We start from the raw sequence: 21,124 nt of genomic DNA on the forward strand, positions 1-21,124 counted from the left end.
GACCCGAGGCAGAACTTTCTTCGCTGAGCATACCCATCTTTAGTGACTAAGTCAGTTTCTTCGGTATATAACAAGGAAAACATTGAAGCTCGCTACCTTCAATCCAATGCCATGTATCTGATTCAGTCGCTTTATTCAATCTTACAGTATCAGAGACAGAAATTAAGTATGAGGTCGTATGTAGGATTCTTTTCTTTCGCAAACCGACAAAAACTTGTGCCGGCCTGTGTTATTAACTCTAATGTAGTGACTACAGTAATAGAGCGGCTGCCGGCAGGTCGTTAAGTAGGTGCCGCCCTTTTGTTGAGTTAGAAGTCCCGACAATTATATGAGTCACAAAATTGCAGGACTGAAACCAAGGCTTTAGAAGTCGGGGTGAGTTACCGGTCTGTTGTTCTTCTGAAGTCAGCACTCTGCCGATGAGGCGGAGGGATATGTTCTGTGTGTTATTGAACTCACAAATAAGCTGCGTATATATACAGTCGGCAAGTTGGTCTGTATTCTACTACTACATACTGCATATGCAGGAGACTGTAACTGTTGTAAGTACAAATATAGCTTCTGGACGACGTGTACGGCTGACCATGGCCTCCCGACTCTCTCCAGACCATGGTTGGGAGTTAGTCAAGAACAAGGTCATCATGCGGTTGGGGGTTGGTCGGCAAGGTTGCGTCTTTAAGATTCATCTGCGCCAACTGAAATATTAAAAAAAAGTCATAGTCTGCTCGGATGCAATCAGAGGAGCGAACTGGAGCTAGAATAGGATGGATTCCACGCTACTCCCAACCCAGCGCTAACCTTGGTTGAGTGTTCGGGAGTAAAGTTGTCGGAAGGTCCTGAATGTGTGACAGAGACTTAATGGCACATGCAGTGAAAACTATACCCACCCTTATTAACAAGTGAGAGTCTTAATCCCTACTATTAAGTACAGCACAAAATTATAGTTTCTTCTTGTATTAAATATAAGGTTTGGGCGATGTCGTCACGCAAGTGGGGGTCTGACGTCATCAGTTTGTGCATGTTAGGGGATGGGGTCCTTTCCGCAACCTTGGCGGAGAAAATACTGCCAGATCTCCAAGCAGATGTCTGGGTTTGGTTTGTTCCTGTCATTTTACCCTGTCAATTGATTTTTTGTCGATTCACACCATGCGTATCTGTAATCTATTGTTATTTCATCATTTACTGTGTCAAATCGTAAACAATATAGACAAGGACATAGTGTGGCCTCACGCAACTTCAACAAATTATCACACTTCCAAAACGTTACTTCTATTACATAGCCACAGAAAGGCTAAGTTATGGATTTGTACATGTGTATTTCATATTCGAAAGGGTATTTTGAAAATGGCCATGGCACCCTTTATACAATCTACAATGTTTATTGACATAACAAAAGTACAGCGACTTTCGTAAGGTCTACAACACGCATACCTCTCGATGTTTGTTGACGCATAACGGTGTGAACAGAATGTTGTTGTGGTAAGAACGCTCCTTTGGGACGAGTGTACGGAATGCCACACGACAAACTAGAGAGGAGAAACGGCAGAATAATGCGTCCGCCCCACCAACACGACACATGCCATGCGGGCGCTATGCCGGGGAGTCTGTCCGAGTTTCCTAAACATCGCACCCCGTGTCCTTGAATTCCACATTCCGGACAGCAGGGCAAAAGTATCTTCATTTTGTGGATCACATCGTATGAATCCTGAAAGAGGGTCTGCAGGGGGGTCCTGACAACGCTTTACGCTGAATTCAGAAGAACCCCCTACGCATTACGCTAACTGCGCAAAACTTGGTCGCCTCGCTACGAATTACGTGACCAAGATGGCTTTCCCTACGAATTAAGGGAAATAAAAATAGGCTGCTTACGCCTTACGGAAAGGAGCATGCAGGCCCTCGTCAAATTTGATGCGAGAAAACGGAGAAAATTTAGGCCGTTTTGTGATGTACTTTTACGACGCAAGTACGTGGTCATTTTCCGACAAATTTGTAACGATTACGACATATTCTCTCATCCGCTGTAATGACGACGTAACACCAAATAAATCAAGCAATGGGATAGACTTTCTGTAGAGTCTACTCTAAAGAAGCAAACGTCTCAGATAGCACCCACTGTGTTTCTCAGTCACTGTAGAGAAATTACTCAGTTGCTTGATTCATTTTCTATTACGAAATGTTCTACCTGTATCGACGAGATATTAGAGGTACAAATGTAGTTTTTCCCCCCCAAATGATCACAGACAGAAACAAGACGATTTTTCCTCCCGACATCTGCTTGGAGATTGCAGACCCCAAGTGAAAATCTGAGGAATGTGCACAGGTGTTTCCCGCCCTCACCGCCCGGACCTTACCTGTTTCTCACCTGGATAGTTCCAAATCCAAGACATCCTCTTCTTGTGTATTCTCGGTGGCGGAGCCGCTTTCAACTGTCCAGGGTGTGCATAGCTGCGGAAAGGGCAGTTTACACGAAAAGAAAGGTCGGGGGAACAATGCGTTGGGAGAAATGTCTGCTGCATAGTTCAGAAATATGAATTTGTCTTAAGAAAAATTGCAGGTATTATCGGAGCATTTTTCTACTCTTTTGTACGTATCCACATTGTACGTAGACCTTGTGTTTCACTCTCCAAGCAGAAGTGTTTTCACTTGCTTGTTTTTGGACATCATTTCGGCTGGCGGACAAAAAGAAAAGCAGACAAAATAGAAAGCCAGATAAAAACGTCAAACGCCAAAAAGAGACGTCCAAAAGAAGCCTAACCCGTCTGCTCGGAGTAATTATCTTCCTCTCTTCTTCGTCTTTCTTTGAAGAGATCTTAGACACTATCTTCATCTTTTTCCTTAAAGAATTCAGACAACAAAGCAGCGAAGGGGTCACACCCATTGCCCCAATTCTCTTCCCCCTGACGTCACAGGCCACGTGACCAACAGGTAGTTCCACTCCCCGCGCCCTGACGTAGTAATTATATTAACACCAAGTCGCCAAGTGTCTTACAAAAACACATGGAGGGATTCCTGCTACTCCTTCGCTATGGAACTTTCTTACCGACGTCTTGAGACGCCTGGCAACTCCTTGAAGACGTTGTGACGTCGTGAGGAACGTCTCAGGTAGGCAGGGCACGTTTCTTGGGTGCTGGTGTGGTCGGAAAGGTGAGACTGAGCCGGCGGTGTTCCCTTTCTTGTCGTTCCCCGGCAGGTAGAATGTCTCACCTGTGTTGTGATACGTGTTGTACGGACAGGTAGTCTGGAGTTTTGGGCAGGTGAGTTGTTCAACAGGTAGGAAAGGGAAGAAATAAGAGCTGTGTATGTCTCAAGACGCGGACGAGTTGGACCTGTGTGTTAACCTGCGCCAGGTGTGTTCTGTCGGCTATTTTCAGACGTCTTCAGGTGTTATTTTCCATAATTGGCGACACCTTTCATACAGAGTCAACAGAAATACGAGGTTTCCTCACGTCTTGATTGTTGTAAAGAAAAACAACAAACCTCCCGCCGGAAGTCTTACGCTTACAGATTTTAGGGAACACCACTTTCTATTCTACCAACACGTAATCCCTACCCATGGTACAATTACTTACACCATAATGACTTTACTGCTGATCCAATTACAGTTTCCACGCCGTGATAAGTACAGAAGGATGTTTACATGCAGGCCAGGCTTGGCCGCAATCACATATACGTGGTGAGATTCGATTTTCGTGCCCCGATTTCCAGCGAAGTTATAACTAATACCCTCAACAAGGCTCTACGGCAATCTTGTTCGTTTGTTTGTTTATTTTTATTTATCCATGACAAGACATTCTAGATTTTGTACAATACATCTAGCCTTTATCAGGCCTTTCTGATGAGTTATAGATAGTAGAATTCGGCAAAAATACTGTGTATAATTATCCAGGAGAGTCAGTCCACGAGAAGGGTATCATTTCGCTTGCAAATGAAACCCTATGGTAGTTAAACTCCCCCGACAAAATGTTCTCCCTCTAACCAGCGTAGCTAGTCTGGTAGAGACTACGACACCTCCACGACCGTCCTAGAAATGTCGTGATCTTGTCGTACCACAGATGTGACAGGGACCCGTGCAGGGTACAGTCGGGTGCAGGCATGTTGTCATGCCGGGCCTTGGTGCGTGATACCGGATTATACCTGAACAAACCACTCAGGTGGAAACCGCAGGTAAAAATGCCACCGTCTACCACAGGTATGCATTATAGATTTGTGTGCAGCAGAATAGTCGCACTGGTCACAGGTATGCTCACCTGGATACTGTAAAGAAAATCGGTACTGTGAAGTTCAGGGAATTTTTTCTCTCTTAGTTTTGATTTCGGTGGATGATTTTTAAGCAAAGTTTTTAAACAGGAGGAAAGGAGTAAGAACTTTTGTCAACAGGAGCTGAGAAACTAGGATAGGCAAACAGACAGAAGGGTAAATCACACGAACTCAACCCGCACGGACGGTCAAAATAACACGCAAACAGTACGGATACAACCTACTTATCTACTATTACCGTACTGTAGACCTAAAACAGTACACCAATGTGTGCTACACTTGTAAAACAGGCTGGAAACAGGACGGTAATAGTGTGTATGTTGCTATCATGTCGTAGTTTGAGGGGGGGGGGGTGGGCTGATATCCCCGGTAGTGACAAGGATCCACCCTCAGGCGGTTCTGTGTCATCCCGTTTTTCAACTCGCCTCGTTAACATTGCCGAGGATAATTACTCCGCCAAATCGTCATCCCGGCCAATTAAAACGTTGCTAATTAGTTCTTACTGTAGATTTAATTATCCTGAGTGCGTGAGGTGCGATTTTAGGGTGTTTTCGGTAGCAGAAGCGGGTAGTTGCGGTGTAAGGCGTGTGTTTGTTCGCGAGCGGTGGTATGTAAGGAATGGGCCCGGCAATACCTGTAGGGTGGGCGGGGTCAAAACAACACCGGGTTGTCGTCACTCTGGTCTAAAACTTGGGCACTAGTCAATAGAATGTGTTTCAAATCGTTTTCGGCTTTGATTAATTCTATTGATGGTTGTTTATTTTCAAAAATTTTTGTTTAGTAGGTGTTCAAGTTTTTACGATAGTAGCCGGTCTTGTAAAAAAACGAACTTGTAAACTTTTTAATGAAATGTATACAAGTATTATTTGTCATTCACAATCGAGAGAGACTTAATGTCTTTGTCATAGTTAGTCTGCAAGTAAATCAACTTCTTCCTCACGATAAAGCACTTTGACAGATATGTGACAAATTAACTCCACTCTGTAAATGTTGAAAGACAAGGCTCAAACTAGATATCCGATCTCAAATTTCAAGTGACCCGAGACTTAGTCCAACCTACCGTTAATCATTAGGTTACAAAATCGAGTAGAGCACCCCCCCCCTCCCTCCTGGGATCTTTAAAGACACATATCCTTGTATCTGAGGAAGATATCTAAAAACGCTCCAAAAACTTAAATTGTTCGTATTTGATGGTTTATGTCCCTGTTGAAGAGTGAACGCATCTCAGTGACTCACCCCGAACTCCTGACAGACATACCTGCGTGCCAGTGACTCAGGACGGTATGCGCCTCTCAGTGTTACAATGTAGTCTTCTGAAGCGGAATTAAACCGGCTTTCAAACCCGTCTTACAGCGGATCCTAGGCAGAACATTGGAGGGATTCCTATGTTATTCAGCACCTCTTGATATACAAACTTTGTCTCTGTGTAACCACATTGTCGTTCTCTTATAGCGCCGCTAAAATCCTTACGACCAATAAATTGTAGGTTGTTGTGATAAGTTGTCACAACAAAAGTGCAAGGGCATTCGCAAGGTCTTCTACGTCCATAAACACATACACATACATATAAGTAAGATAAGCTTTACGCACAAAAGCACAGAGTTATAAGTATATGAATGAGTCCTCAAGTGGGGTTCAACTTCCATTCGTAAGTGAAAGGGTTTAACTTATTAGTTGTTTATGATAAAGGAACACACCGTAACTGCTGTATGGTGATGTTGAAAGATTTACAGTGAAAGCAAACAGACGCAGGTTATTGAAAAAAGAGTGTTGTCGTCGCGGGATATATTGTACTTACATGTTTCCAAGTTATCAGAACCGCTCTGGAATGAATCAGTGTTAGAACCGCAGCAACAATATCCATTTCAGAGACTATTCTTAGTTCCTCGCTAATGTTGCAAGTTCTCATGCCTGAGTTGAGAGCGGAGAACTTTATTTACTAAATAAACTGACAATATAAAGTACTGAACTGAAGTTCGACTCGTTAGCAGCAAAAGTACGGTTTTACAATTGACAATAGGACTTGAGTAACTGTTTTCGCGAACATTAGGACTTGTTTAATCTAAGAATCGGCATTTGTGAGCAAATTCAATCCGCTTCCCTCCAACAGTGCTACCCTGTATACATCGAGTTTTTTCCCCCTCGGCGATATAACATAATGAACAGTCGAGGCCAGGCTGACATTTAAAGGTGTGACCTGTAAGATTGTCTCACGCTATTTCTGTCCTTCTGTAGATCTTATCTTAAAGTCTCCTTTATCTGATAATCTTCAAACTTGTCTTTCCGTAAATTATGGCAAGTTGTCCGGATGTACGTGACAAGCTAATTCACCTTCGCTGAGAAGGTTATGCTTTGGGCAGCGTTCGTGTATGTATGTGTGTGTGTGTGTGTGTGTGTGTGTGTGTGTGTGTGTGTGTGTGTGTGTGTGTGTGTGTGTGTGTGTCTGTCACATGTTAGACATTCGGGTAATAAAATAGGCCAAGAAACTTGATATGCTTTAGGAAACGGTCAAACGTTTCAAGTAGCATCCACTAGTCAACCTAGTCAGGTTGATGTGTCCACTTCTACTCCCCTTATTTCTTCCTTCCGTCTTGAAGTTCATCCTCTGGTTACTGGTCGTCTTCAAGTAAACAACCCCTGATCACCTCCTCCCCCTTATTTTTCTTAAAGATCCCCCGACTTAAGTCTTACTCACGAACCGACCCGTTTCCTCACGGAAATATCTACTCTCCAAGCAGAGGTTAGTCTTCGGCTTATTTTTCATGTCTTTTTAGGCGTTTGTATTGGGCTTTCTATTTTGTTTGGCAAGTGCTCCTGTCAGCAGTATAGAAAATTTGCACTGTTGACAGGATAATCATTTCAATATCCACTTCCCAAACATCCTGTCAACAGTGCAAATATTTCCGTCGTTGACAGGATCATCCTTGCAATAGTCTCAGGAATTTGTTGTCAGGTTTTCTTTCCGTCCGCCAGCACACACAAAAAAAAAAAAGGAAAAAAAAAAGACAAAATTCAAAAGCCCGACAAAAACACCTAAACACACGTCCAAAACAAGCCGGAGCCGAACCTCTGCTTACTTAAACTTACTTACTTATTTACTTACCTCTGCTTGGAGACTACAAACTGGAAATAAACACACAAAGGCGCCACAACATTCGAACCGCTGATTTCATTGACATATCCGAAAAACGCTGTGTTCCACTGCGGAATGTTTGCGGCGCGCGTCCATTATAGCGATACGATGTTTGTTGAATAATTAATAAGACGCTGTGATCTGTGCAGGAGTAGGTTAAGATGTTCCTTACGCCCACAGTGAGTTTACCTGGACACACCTGTGGTAGATAAGACGTGTTTACCTGGGAGAGAGCGGTGGGCGCGCGGAAGGGAGTTTTGTGTGTCTTGGTAGTCTCTGCCACCAGACTAATGCTTTGGTTCCATTTCCAATCCGGGCCGTTGTCGGGCTGTTTCAGTGTTAGCGAAAACGAAAAATGCATATCACGAAAATACACAATATATGGCTATGAATAATTTTTTAAAACGTTTTGTGTGTTTTGTTGTCCTTTATATCATATATTTCGTTCCCACAAGTTGCCCGGCCGGGCCCAGGATTTGAGATGGGACCGAAGCATTACTAAAATAGGAAGTCCTACTGCAGTACCAAGGAAAGTGACTAGGGGGCCCAGAATCTTCATCCTGCCAACACGTACCAACAAACAAAATATCACTTAGATTCATCCACGACTTCTTGAAGTTATGTTGATCACAGACACACACACACACAGACAAACAGACAGACGCACCTCAAAACATAACTCTCTTGGCGAAGGTAATGACATTTCCTCTCAAAAAGCTGAAGTTGTCATGCAAAAAAGGACGAGTGCTGAACATAAAGAAAAAAACAGTCTATAATCTAAAGTTGCTAACTGTTGTTTACCTTCATTGCTGGCCCCCTCTGTTTGGTAAAACTACTCTTGTACATGTATTTGAAATATCATAACTCTCTCAAAAGCTGCAAATCTGTATGCATCATTAAAAAGTAAAAAAAAAAAAAAATAGACTAAAAGTTGCTGAGTGTTGTTTACCTTTATTGCTGCCCCCCCCCCTCCGGCAGTGGAATGGTTGAGGAGATAAAAAGAGCGGTCCGACAGCCCTTTGTAGTGTGAAGGTTCACACAAACTGCCCCTGTTGTTATCACATGATTATCAGGGTTTTACACATTCAAACGGGAGCAAAACACTCCAAATCCGTTCTTTGCGAAAGGAGTTAGCCTAAAAGCTGTTTACCAGTTGTACAAAACAAGCAAACAAACAAACAAACAAAACAAACAAATGCATGATGTGCACAACTAGTAAGTCTGGTAGAGACTATGTTTCTTCAGTGTGTGTGATCAGTATCATTTTCTAATTGTGCACATCATGTGTTAAGTTTTCGTTTTGCGTCCCATACTGTTCTAACTCCGGTTTGCTCTTCTGAGCGCTTCAATGTCGAGTCTTATTTGTTGCCCCTCTCCTGTGGAATGACTGGGGTGGTAAACAGAGCCGTCCGACAGCCTTGTTAGTGTGAAGGTTCACACACACTGCCTCTGTTGTTATGGCACATGATTATCGGGGTTTATACTTCTGCTAATCCACATACAAACGGGAGCAAAAGCTGTTATTAGGAAGGTAGCGTTAGCCTAAAGGTTCTTAACAAACAAATAAGCAAACAAATAAAACTAGTACCTATACTGTTCTAGCTTCGGTTATGTTCTCTAGACGCTTCAATGCCAAATATTTGAAGGCAATTAGAGGGGCGAACAAGAGTTAGATACCGGGCGTAAGGTGGCTTAAACCAACCTAACGCCATATGATCAGACCAAAGAAACACAGACATATATCTATGTTGGGCACCGTCTCTGATATACTGGCATCGCAATTACAAAAAATTACATCCAATTTTAAGAAGTTACACAAATAAAAACAGTAAAGTTGTTACACAATAATACAACAAAAGCTGGGCAAAATTATCAAATCAGCATCAGTCGTATACACAACTAGAGTTCCACGACCTCATACCTTCGCCAAATGATTTTAACCTTTATGACTGACGTATTTTAGAGTGTTTCTCATCAATTATGAATCATACCAGTTGATCGTCATCAGCCAAATAACAGAAGTTGTCCAAAGCATGAGCTTATCAAAGGTTATGCTAACATTTATCATTAATTATGCAAATGAGGTCCTTATTAGTATAATCTGATTCAATGATGTTCACATTCGCATAATTTTCAAATACCACATGTATGAAATTGCCATCATTTACATGTATTGTAATTATAATTGCATATTTTCTATCTATTAACATTCCTCCCTTCCTCACATATTTGAATAGTCATATCCTGGAACACAGCAGGCTTTTGAAATTGTCTCATTAGTTATGCAAATTAGAACATCTGATTTGCATAATTGTATGTAATCATACAAAGCATCATGTAAGCTATCTACTTACCAAAAATCAAAACCATCCATCAAGCCCGTCTTGAGTTATAGTATTTTCTCATTGATTATGCAAATGAGGTATTCATTTGCATAGTTGATATCTATTAATATTTCTCCCCTCCTCAGTTACATATGTCACAAGTTTGAGAGTCCAATTATGGGATTTGGCGAATGTATAAACTTTCCTCATTAATTATGCAAATTAGATACTTATTTGCATAATAAGTATCTAATCATGTACATCATCACTCAAGCTATCTACTTACCAAAAATCATGACCATCCATCAAGCCCTTCTTGAGTTATTCCCTTTCAAAGTCTGAACCAAAACCTGCTCCTGCAGTTCCAAAAAAGCCGCTAGGGGGCCCAAACCTAGACGACTTACTCACTGTCCAAAGAGCTATCTACCACTCAAAAATGAGGACCATAGCATGTCCAGAACACGAGATTTTAAAACAGGAAGTTCCGCTGCAGTACCGTTACAAGCCGCTAGGGGACCCAAAATCTAATCATTTCCAAGTCTCATCAAGACCTACCCACCTACCAAATATCAAGACAATCCATCCAAGTCTTCTCGAGTTATTCTGTACGTTACAAACACACAAACACACACACAAACGCTACCCTCTGCATAACCTTCTCGGCGAAGGTAACAACACAGGACACCCTTAGTTCATATGAAATCTTAAACCTCTTAAAAATAGCAAAAACAGTTTTTTTTCTTCCAGCTGCTCATTTGTAAATACTTCACCATGTACAAACAAATAATCCCAGTTCTACAGGTAACTTATTATCACGTCATCAGGCCCCGGGCTGGGGTAGTTAAGTTTTATCTGCGTCATCTAGGCTATAAATTTCCATTAATTAAGAAACAGGCAATTCTTAAGACCACTCAAGGACAGATAAGAAGAAGACGGACAGCTCAATGCATTTTACTTTGGAAATCAAGATGAGTTAGTCCTTCCCGCACCAGATGGTGCATAGGGCGGCGCCCATCTCCGTTTCAATAGCCCTTGGGCCACACAACTTTGTGCAATCACTACATCAGGGGGGTATATAGCTAGTCCACTGGTTTTTGTTTTTAACCACCAATTTCACCTTTATTTCAATTTCCGATATAAGAATGCGAACGATAAGAACGATAAGTACTATTGTAAACAAGATCAAAACCTGTCCCCGGCAAAAGATTTTTTAAAACGGCTGCAGTACCAAGGTTGGCCACCAGGAGGCCTAAAGTCGACCACATCAAATATCATCGCAATCCATTCAGAGGTTCTTAGGTTATTCCAGCGGACACGCACGCACGCACACGCACGCACGCACGCGCACACACACACACACACACACACACACACACACACACACACACACACACACACACACACACACACACACACACACACACACACAAAAAGACAGAGAAAAAAGGAGAAGAAGGGATATGGAATTATTCACTACAGCAGTTCGCTGCTCAAAACGGATAATTCTGCACCCTCTCGCAAACAATTCATCCACTTTGCGGCCAATTTCTTCTGCTATCTCAGTCCGAAATGAGTCCTGTGCCTGGGGACTAAAACTTTAAACACATTTCTGTAGAATGTCCTTGGTAGACTGACTTCAAACAGACCACGGCGGCGGCTTTACTAGTAGATTAATGACTAATACTATAAGTACGGTTATTAGCAGGTACAACGCAGTGGTAGTTAGTGAGTTACCGTCACTAGTGCGGAAAACACTTTTACTGACCACCAGGTTGGAAGGTTGCTTGCCTGCTTGCTGATTATTGGCTTCTTCTTTTTTGTGGTTATGAAATTGTGACTTATCCGTTGTTTTTGTAGTCTCCACCAGGCCTTGCGAAGGGGTGTAAGCTGGTAGAGTTCGGTAAAAATAGTGTGATTGTTCAGGAAATTGAGTAACTGTTAACTGCGCGGGCAAATGATACCATACGGTGACCAAACTCCTCTGACAAGTTATTCTCCCTGTTTAGCTAAATTTTACTATTTTTCAGCCACCGTCGCTAGTCTGGTAGAGACTATGTTTTTTGTGTGTATCAGTTACTAGTCATTGCCTAGTTGTGAACGTTATCGCGGATGGTGTAATATAAAAGAAGAAAGAAGTAATATAAACAGGGAAATTTAGAGAATAAATAACGCTAACAACAATAACACAAAGCGTTGGCAAATTATAACGTTCGAATGAACATGTATAAGGGTCGAACCTACCGCTCTCTATGAGCGATCCGCACATGACCTGTTGTGTACCTTTAGACGTCATAATTGGTGTGACGTCATGATAAAGAGTGACATCATGGCTCAAGCATGTCCCTATCCCCCTCCCCACAATCCTTCACGCACATCAATCTCCAAGCAGATGTAAGGATACGCTAATTCTCGGCGTTTTACGCCTATTTGAAACATTTAGTAGTCAACGGTTTGCCTTCTCCTAGGAAAATACAATACCAGGAAAGACTACTGTATATATTAGTTAACCTCCATTGACATAAATCCGCCGGGTTACATAAATCCGCCACTTCGAAAAACAGTGGGTTTGAGAGATCTCTAGTGCAGCACCCCCAGGTATGCACACTTTAGCTATACAGGAGTAAATTATACTGGGGAACGTTGGGTTGGAGATCTGTTTGGACATATCTTCTCAGGGTGGTGGAATTATGTACCCTGGTGGGATTATGTTAGTAGAAGTTAACCATGTCGAAGTTATGTCCTGAGGCATCCGAACCATTTTCTGCTACACAACAGACTTCAGTCGCGACAATAGTGTGGCAGATTACACAACAATCCGCTACATGCCGGACAGGGGCTGGTATCAACTCTATTCCTGTGTTTGTTGCCATTTCGATCTGTCTATAACAGAAGTAGAGGAGCAATAAGTATTTGGAGAATGTATGTACATTACTACAGTAGGCGCCCGGCGTGGTCTTAATGTAAGGTTTGGGTCTTTTGGGTCTTTGGGTTTGGGACTAAAAATCGCGAATCCTTGGAGAGTTTGTAGATCGCGCATGTATCTATTAGGAATGGCAACAAACCAATATACAAGTACATGTATGTATGTATGTACGTATGTACGTATGTATGTATGTACGTATGTATGTATGTATGTATGTATGTATGTATGTATGTATGCATGCATGCATGCATGCATGTTTGTATGTATCTAGGTATACATTTATTATCTATACAGCTATCTATAAATCTATCCACCCCAATCTCTGTCTCTCTCTGTCTGCATTTTTACTTCTCTCACTATATATATATCTGTCTTCTATCAGCATGAATACTACGTTGACAAATTATACGTTTGAAAACTTCACACCAGTATCGAATTTTCTAAAAAAATATTTGTCCTTGAAAAAGTCGAAACGTCGTGACTTGTGCTGACAGTGTGACCTTGCGCCATTGTCTCGCACCTGAGTTTCCGTCCAGGTAAAAAGGACGACAGCGCGAGGAATGTCTGTGTGTGACTCACTCACCCCCGGGGCGCTCCTTGGACGGGTGTTTACAAAATGCACCAAGAACACTGATACGAAGTAATGGCCACCTTGATACACTGACTATACACAGATCGTAACTGAACTTCCATGTATCGTACATCAGTCGCTGTACTGTGTTATTGCAATCAAAATCACATCAAATCAGAGCAGAATAATAACAGCAATAACTGATGAGGTTTGGGGCACACAGAGAATTATGAATACCGTTCAAATAAATGAAATGATGTTCAACAATAAATATTGAAAATTAACTTCATAACTCATCTGTGATGTACATAATGTCACAACAAAATATTTCAAGCAGAAAACATTGAATCTTTCCCGTCCATAATTACCATCAAAGTGCATACGTGCTGTAAGCCGTGTTCGGCCGGAGTCGTCCGACCGCATTCAGGGCATACCGGGCAGGCTCGGTGTTTATGTGACGGCCGTGTCGCCATTGTTTATTACGGAACAGACGCACCGGCTCCGACTGGCTACTGCTAGGGCCTCTGTGTAGGGTGAAAAGAAGGATTTGTGAACTTTCAGTTGAGTTTGTGTGGTCCAGTGGCCAGCAACCTGTTTTTCGGACCAGAAAGTTCTTGTCAGTTTGTTAAGCCGTATTCTACTGTTGATGTGACGGCCGTGTCGCCATTGCTTATTACGGAACAGACGCACCGGTTTCGACTGTCCAAGGCCAGGGCCTCTGTTTAGGGGTAAAGAAGGATTTGTGAATGTGCCGGGTATGTGTAGACTCTATTAGGCCCCACGGATGGCTAGGAAAATAGTAGAAATTGGCCAAATAGAGTGAACAGTATGCTAAGGGAGTCGGTTGCGGATAGAGGGCCCAATATGGCATCCGCGGAGCCTGGTAGAGGCTAGGGTATGTGGCCTAGTGGCCAGCGACCTGTTTTCGGACCAGAAAGTTTTTGTCAGTTTGTTAAGCCGTATTCTACTGTTGATTATACCAAGGAGGATTATACTCGTTGCTAACTCGTCGCTAACTCGTCGCGTCAAGAAGACTGGTATAATTATCCCGTCAATTTTCACCTGTGGACTTATACTATCATGTTCTTGTTACGACTAACAGTTATATTATAGTTTCGTTTGTGCTCAAATCAGATACAAAGACGTACGTTTAACGTTAGAGGTTCCAAGTATGTCGTTTACATCAGTCTTCACTTGAAAGTTCATCTGTGTTGGTAGAGGTCATTCTGAATCAAGGTTGAGCTGTAAATGCCAACACAACAAATTGGACCAAAAAAATCTTCCTTGACAAAGACTGGAGCTGATGAGTCGAAAATTTGGGTCCAATTGGTTGTGTTGGCTATTACAGTTCAACCTTGATTCAGCGTTTACATCAGTGTTGTGGTCGTATGTGTGTATTGTCTATATATAGAGACGTTTCGTTAGATTGCTTGTATCCAGTGGCTCTATTTGCTTTTGGTTGTCAATCAGAATAACTTAAAACTCTTTGATGCCGCCCGTCTTGATTTACATCGCACGTTTCGTCAACAGTTCATGACGATGTTATCTATGTGAAGTATTCTAATACACGCTGTTTATGTTACAGGTAATGCTGCTGCTGGGTCCAGTGACCCGTACTGAGGGACGACCTTTCTGGAGGATGTAACCAAAGAAGCTCCATAAAAACTTACCCTCTGGCGCTGCTATGTAACTAGTTCGTCTGAGACAAGTTACAACGTGAGCTTTCAACGAGAACGTTGTAAGCAAATCTGTCAACCGGTGGAGTAACAAACGGAGACATTTTATTGATGTTCTTTTGAGACTTTCGGGTCGGGAAATCCAAGATGGCGCTGACAAACGGCCAGATCGTTGGGATTTGTGTCGGTGTCATTCTCTTCGTGGTGTTCTGTATCTGCGTGCCGCTGTATTGTTACCTCGTGTGGAAGAAGCGACGAAGGGAAGGTGGGTTTGAGTCCGAGGAAGAGGGCCAGCCCTCCACCGCCCCCCCTCCCCACTCCGAGAAGAAGGGCACAGAGAACCCTGGGTACGAGATCGGCGACGAGGTCAACGGCGCGGTGAATCACGGAAAACGGCCGGACAACGGCGTTGTTCAAACCAACGGGCCAGTCGCGGTGGACGTCGTGGAAAATCCCGCGAAAATCGAGATAGAAACTCCGCAGAAAAGCGTCTCCGAGAAACCGGACGAAATTTCGCTGGATATTCCCGAGGAGTCGAATGAGTCGACGTCCCCGGATGTACGACGGGACAGCGTCGAATCTTTTTCGCGCTACTCGCTGAACTCTGACGTTGACCTTGACAACATCTCGTTGAAAATGCGAGGGCTCGGGGACACAGACGACATTCTGACGTCAGTCATGTCGGTCAAAAGTCCCTTCAACTTTGATGACGAAAACGTCAACAAGGACGCAGAGGTCACACCTGAGGTCAATGGCGAATCGAATCGAATGTTCGATTTTGACAATTTCATGAAGGACCCAAAACTATCAACCAATCAAGAGGTGCCTGAAGTAAAACCGGAACATTCGAATGTTCCGGAGGACAGGAGCAAGTTGTATCAGGTGTCGGACATTCCCGGAAATGATCTGGCGCCTAGGGAGAATCTCTCCTTTGATCTCGAAAGGAGCGACAGCCTATCGCTGAGTTCGGCAAGTTCGAAGGAGACTATCATAGAAATGCCCGGATATGCGCAGAAGGACATGGCGCCGCAGCTGGACCATAACGTGCTCCAGGGCAACGCGAATTACAGAGAAGAGCTGCTAACAGTTGGCAACACGACGTACGGAGAGGAACTGACCTTGAGTGACCTTGAGGAGGGCCTGAACTCCATGGAGATCGAACAGCCGGCCATGGAGTCAACCGAGCCACAGGAAGTGGAACAATTAGTGCTGCAGACAGCACAAATCTCACAAGCAGAGGTAGAAGTAGAAGAAGAACCCGAAGAAGAACATGTTGAGGAAACAACTGTTGAACCGGAAGTGAAAATCCAGATAGAAAAGGCAGCGGAAGTGGACAAGCCCGATGACGTCATACCGAACGGCCATGACGTGGAGCCTATGACGTTGGGCGTGGAGATGATCAGCGACTCTGACTCGGGGTCGGACGTGCCGACCTGCTCCATCTCCATGGCGGCGGAGGACTCCAGCAGCACCGACGCCTCCACCGGGGAGAACGACGGAACAGTCTCCGTGCAGATCCCGGAAAGAACGTCTGTGACAGAGGAAAAGGTCAAACAAATCCCGGAAATGACGTCTGCAACAGACGAAAAGGTCGACGATTCGGACACTTTCCTTTCTTTTGATAAAACTCCGCCGACTATCATGGGTGACAGTTTTCAGACGAGTATTTTCTCCACCCTCGACTCCAGCGTTCCGACACTGAAGACGCCGCCATCTTTAAACGAGGAGCCGGAGGTCACGACCTTGTCCTTCAGGAGCAAAGATGGCGTCGACGAGGACAGCGTGTCCATATCGTCTGCGTCATCTGGTTCTTCTGTCGGGTCAAAGGGCGACGTTCTAAAGGAGAGCCTGGCAGTGGAGGAGCCTCACAGCCCACCGTTTAGCCCAATCACTCCGCTGAGGAAGCGTTTCTTCTCCGATACCCCGGAGACCGGCGGAGTGCCCGCGTCACAGGTCACCAGTTCACCTCTGTCGGACGGTCGGCAGCTCGAGCCCGAAACTGGCGAAGCCAAATCAATAACAGACACGGAGCCACCGTGGAAGTCGTTCGATCTGTCGCCGACGTCAAAGAAAGAGATGGACTCAGAACTCGAAACGGTCACGACAGTCGACGAGGTATCGTCACAGGTTGCCATAGAAACCCCGCCAGAACCAGACGTCACTAAGATTGACGAACAGTTTGAGGAAAAAGCCTTGACGTTCGCAAAACCAGAAGAAACTCGCGCGGTGGCAGATTCAGTATCGTCTGAGTCGAGCAGTTCCGAGTCAGAGAGGCCAAATGTTGATAGCGACACGCCGGAACAAAGTGCACCAACAGAGACTCCTTTACAAACAGAGCAAGTAGAAGACGAACCTTTGACGCCTCAGCAACAAGAGGAGCCAGCGGTCGTGCAAGAATCTAAGACGTTTGAATCCATCTTAGACAGACCGAGTGTAGACACGAAAGTACCCGAGCCAAGAGCGGAGTCTCCGAGCGTCGGTATCGGCGGTGACCCCACCGATGACGTAGTGTCGTCCGTCGGGTCAGCTCTGACGTCATGGCGAACCCGGAAGCCATGGCGCACGCGCGGGATCGGGCGGTTTGATGACGACAGCAGCAGCGGCCGGTCCACACCTGAATCGGAGAAAACCAAAGACGCGTCGTTTTTCTCTAGTCTTCTCGGACCGTCCAAGGAAGACCCGGCAAAGGGCGCAAGGAGCGACTCAAGAACCCCTCGCTTTAAGTACAAGGGGCTTCGAAGATCCTATGAAGATGGTGAAGAAGAGGACAGAAAAGGTGATATCTTTTCTTCTCCCACGGCAAACGTGGAAGGAAATGTAGTCGCGAAGACGGAAATTGAGGAAACTTCAGTATCAAAAGAAATCGAAGAGAAACTTTCCGAACCGTCGAGTTTGGATGATACACCAAGAAAAACGTTTAACGGGTCGTCTGCAAATACTACAGTGCAACAGGAACACGTCTTAGAGACTCCACCAAGAAGAAAGATAGACGACACCGTTAACCACTTTAACAACCGTTCGGACAAACAACAACCAGCAGTTGATCAGTCTCCAACACCAGAACTTGTACCCGCAGCAAAGGAGACCCCGTCGCGTCCGCCCCTGCCCAGTCCCGACCACCTCACCGCATCCCAGAGACAACTCTCACAGAAAGAATCAGCGTCCTCTTCCGCCCCTGGACGCCCGCCTCTCCCGAGCACGCCCAACTTGAACCGCACGGAAAGTTACAAAGCGTTAACTCCGGAGCAGCAGAGTGAAATCATATCAGCCAAGTCTACTCCGACGTCAAGAACTCCGAAAGGTGAGGTCCAAGTGAGCACGCCGAAAATTGCCGAGGCAACACCGAAAGTGCCCGAGACAACACCGAAAGTTGCCGACACAACACCGAAAGTTGCCGACACAACACCGAAGATTCCCGACTCAACACCGAGGGTTCCCGACACAGCAGCACCGAAAGCGCCCGACGTAACACCGAAAGTTACCGAAGTAACACCAAAAGTCCCCGAGACAACACCGAAAGTTCCCGAGACAACACCGACTCTTCCCGAGACGACACCGAAAGTTCACGAAACGACACCGAAATTTCCCGAGACGACACCGAAAGTTCCCGACTCAACCCCGAAAGCCAGAGAAACGCGAACACTCCCTGGTAGAACACGAGACAAACCAACAGTCTCCAAACTTTCCCCAGCGAGGTTGTCTCCGTACACTCCCATGCCTTTCAGTAGGGAACGTCACACGTCGCCAACCTCTGTCTCAGCAACGCCTCCTAGCGCCGGCGTAGCGAAGGGCAGGCGGCCGCGGGGGGTCGCCAGGTTCATGAACTCCAGTTCGAACCCGCTGTTCCACGCCGCCATGTTGTTGAACGACGAAGAAAATAAGAAGAACGCGTCTCCTCCTGCTCAACAGAAGAAAAACGAAAACGGGAGTCTTAGAAACGGAAGGAGTTCATCGCCAAGTGTCGCTTCCCAGCCAAGTGTCAAGACAAGTCCTGCACCTCTAGAACAATCTTCCAAACCTCCAGCAACAACCAAGACGGAAAGTGAAGGAGTAAAACCTCCTCCAAGAAAATCGCGCGGCTCCAATCCTTCCACGAACGGAACGTCATCTTCGGCTGTCCCGAATGACGGTCGGAAGGACTCGGCGCTTCTTCGGACGCCGTCGACGGTGTCGAGGGCTTCCGAGGACGGTTCGGAGTACGGCGAGGCGGTGTCGGTAGCGCTGGACGACGCGTTTGCCATGTTGGACGACATCTGATCGTTAAGAGGATGTAAAAACTGCCAGACTCGGTTATGCTCTTGAGATTACGTACTAAAAAAAAAAACCTGAGAGGTTAAGAGATATGGAAATATCTGATCGATAGGTGGATGTAAAAAAAAATGTCAGACTCGGTTGAACTATTGAGAATACGTACTGAAAAACTGAGACATGTTAAAAGTTGAAACTGATGGTCAGACTCAGGGGAATTCACAAGGAAGTAAAGAAATGATTGAAGTAGGCTGTACTAAAGTCTACAAACAAGAGTTGTGACTATATGCTCGAGACTAGACTGAACTAAAGTGTCCAAGTGTGACATTGTTACAACTAAAGCAAGTTGTATGAAAATAGAAAATGAAAAAAAAAACCAGAGCGTCAACAGGATTGTACCTGTTGACTATACGTGCATTATTTTGTATAATCACATTGTTGATAAGGTGTATATCATTGTGAAACTTGTAAAGCTATATCTTTTGCCAAGATTCCTGATATTCTAGAGTGATGTTGGGTCGGGGTTTAACCTAATGATGGAGTGTAAAGACCAGTACTAATATTGACAAGTCACAGTGGATCTACAGCGCCACATAGCGACAGCTATTGGAGCTGCAAGAAAAATGTATTCTTGTCTGGCGACAATATTATTGTACATATTGCTATGTATAACATGTATATTAGCATATAATATGCTAGGTATTACCTCATAACTCATAGCCATGTATTTCTAACAAACTTTATTTCTTACTCGAAGGTAACAAAAGCCATATTAACGTTATAATCGGTGAATAAAGGCCCGTATTAGATAGTACCAATTCAATAATATAAGACTTGGTACCAGTTTTCACAAATTATCTTATACATCGTTTTAAAATGGATGTAGATTTGAATAATTCCGATACAGAAGTTTTGTAATATTTGCAATATTCCATTCGGTTGATGGTGGATTATCCATCACGTGACACGTTGGCGAACAAATTGTACAGAAATGTTCGAATTGGACAAAATGATAGAAATTTAGAGCAGAAGTGGTGATGTGTAAAGTCATGTTTCATTGTATTGCCTTTTGCATTGGTGTTGTATATCTTTCTGGAAAATGATATGGATATGTTTTTGGGAATATCGGAAATATATCGGACAAGTTTTGAGTAAAACTGGGCATTACAAATGAAATGTCTTGTTAGGATTTTCACGATTACCTATGTACTCTTTATACGTTTATACTATTGATATTTATATATTTGTATGTATGTATACAGCTAACTAATGTACACTTGCGGAAATTTCCAAACGATGTCAACAAATGTTGTTATGTACATGTGAGTACGTATGGAAATGTGCAACTACAACAATGAAATATTCATTAAACGTGACTATCTGAATGAATTTATCATAACTATGGAAATATTATGGTCGCATTTTTCTTCATAATCATGCAAATAAGGTACAACCCTAGACACCGTCTTAATTATGATCAATTATGTGTCACATGAGGACAAATTCAAATTTTCATCTATCTGAAACAAATATCTAACACATTGGATGAATTTATTTCCATATTTAGTATTAATGAATAATGTGTTATACACGAATTTGTTTCTCTTAAATGAAAGCGTTTTGCTATCATCTTTTAGTATTTAAGTGACGGGTAAAATTTTTTAGACAATTATAGTTCATCGATGGAATCACTTGAAATACGCACATGGAGTAACGGAAATATAAACTTTATTTCACTTCTGTACTAAACGTACACGATGGTAATTGAGGAGGTATGTACATTACAATGAAATGCATCTTTAACTAATCTTCTATGAAAATATGTGCGATTTGTTTCCAATACAATATAGATAGTAGAACAGTCTTTGATCGGTTTCAAGTAAACTTTGACAGTATCAGACTCTAAAGTGTTTTCCAAAGTTTCTAAAATGTTAATACCATAAACCATCGTTGAACAATTGCTTTAATAGCCACAGTCGTAAAAAGGAAATG

General features: G+C 43.7%; 1 protein-coding gene across 1 annotated transcript; it reads left to right on the plus strand.

Moving 5' to 3' along the window:
- The first annotated feature begins 2,910 nt into the window (after positions 1 to 2,910).
- Positions 2,911 to 19,141, plus strand: LOC136421518 (mucin-2-like). The gene is made up of 2 exons (XM_066408845.1): positions 2,911 to 3,102; positions 14,794 to 19,141. Exon 2 carries the CDS (start codon positions 15,032 to 15,034, stop codon positions 19,139 to 19,141), a length of 4,110 nt encoding a protein of 1,369 aa, XP_066264942.1. The 5' UTR covers positions 2,911 to 3,102; positions 14,794 to 15,031.
- Positions 19,142 to 21,124: the final 1,983 nt, after the last annotated feature.

Source organism: Branchiostoma lanceolatum, chromosome 16 (assembly GCF_035083965.1).
Source record: "Branchiostoma lanceolatum isolate klBraLanc5 chromosome 16, klBraLanc5.hap2, whole genome shotgun sequence".
In the NCBI taxonomy this organism is placed as follows: domain Eukaryota; kingdom Metazoa; phylum Chordata; class Leptocardii; order Amphioxiformes; family Branchiostomatidae; genus Branchiostoma; species Branchiostoma lanceolatum.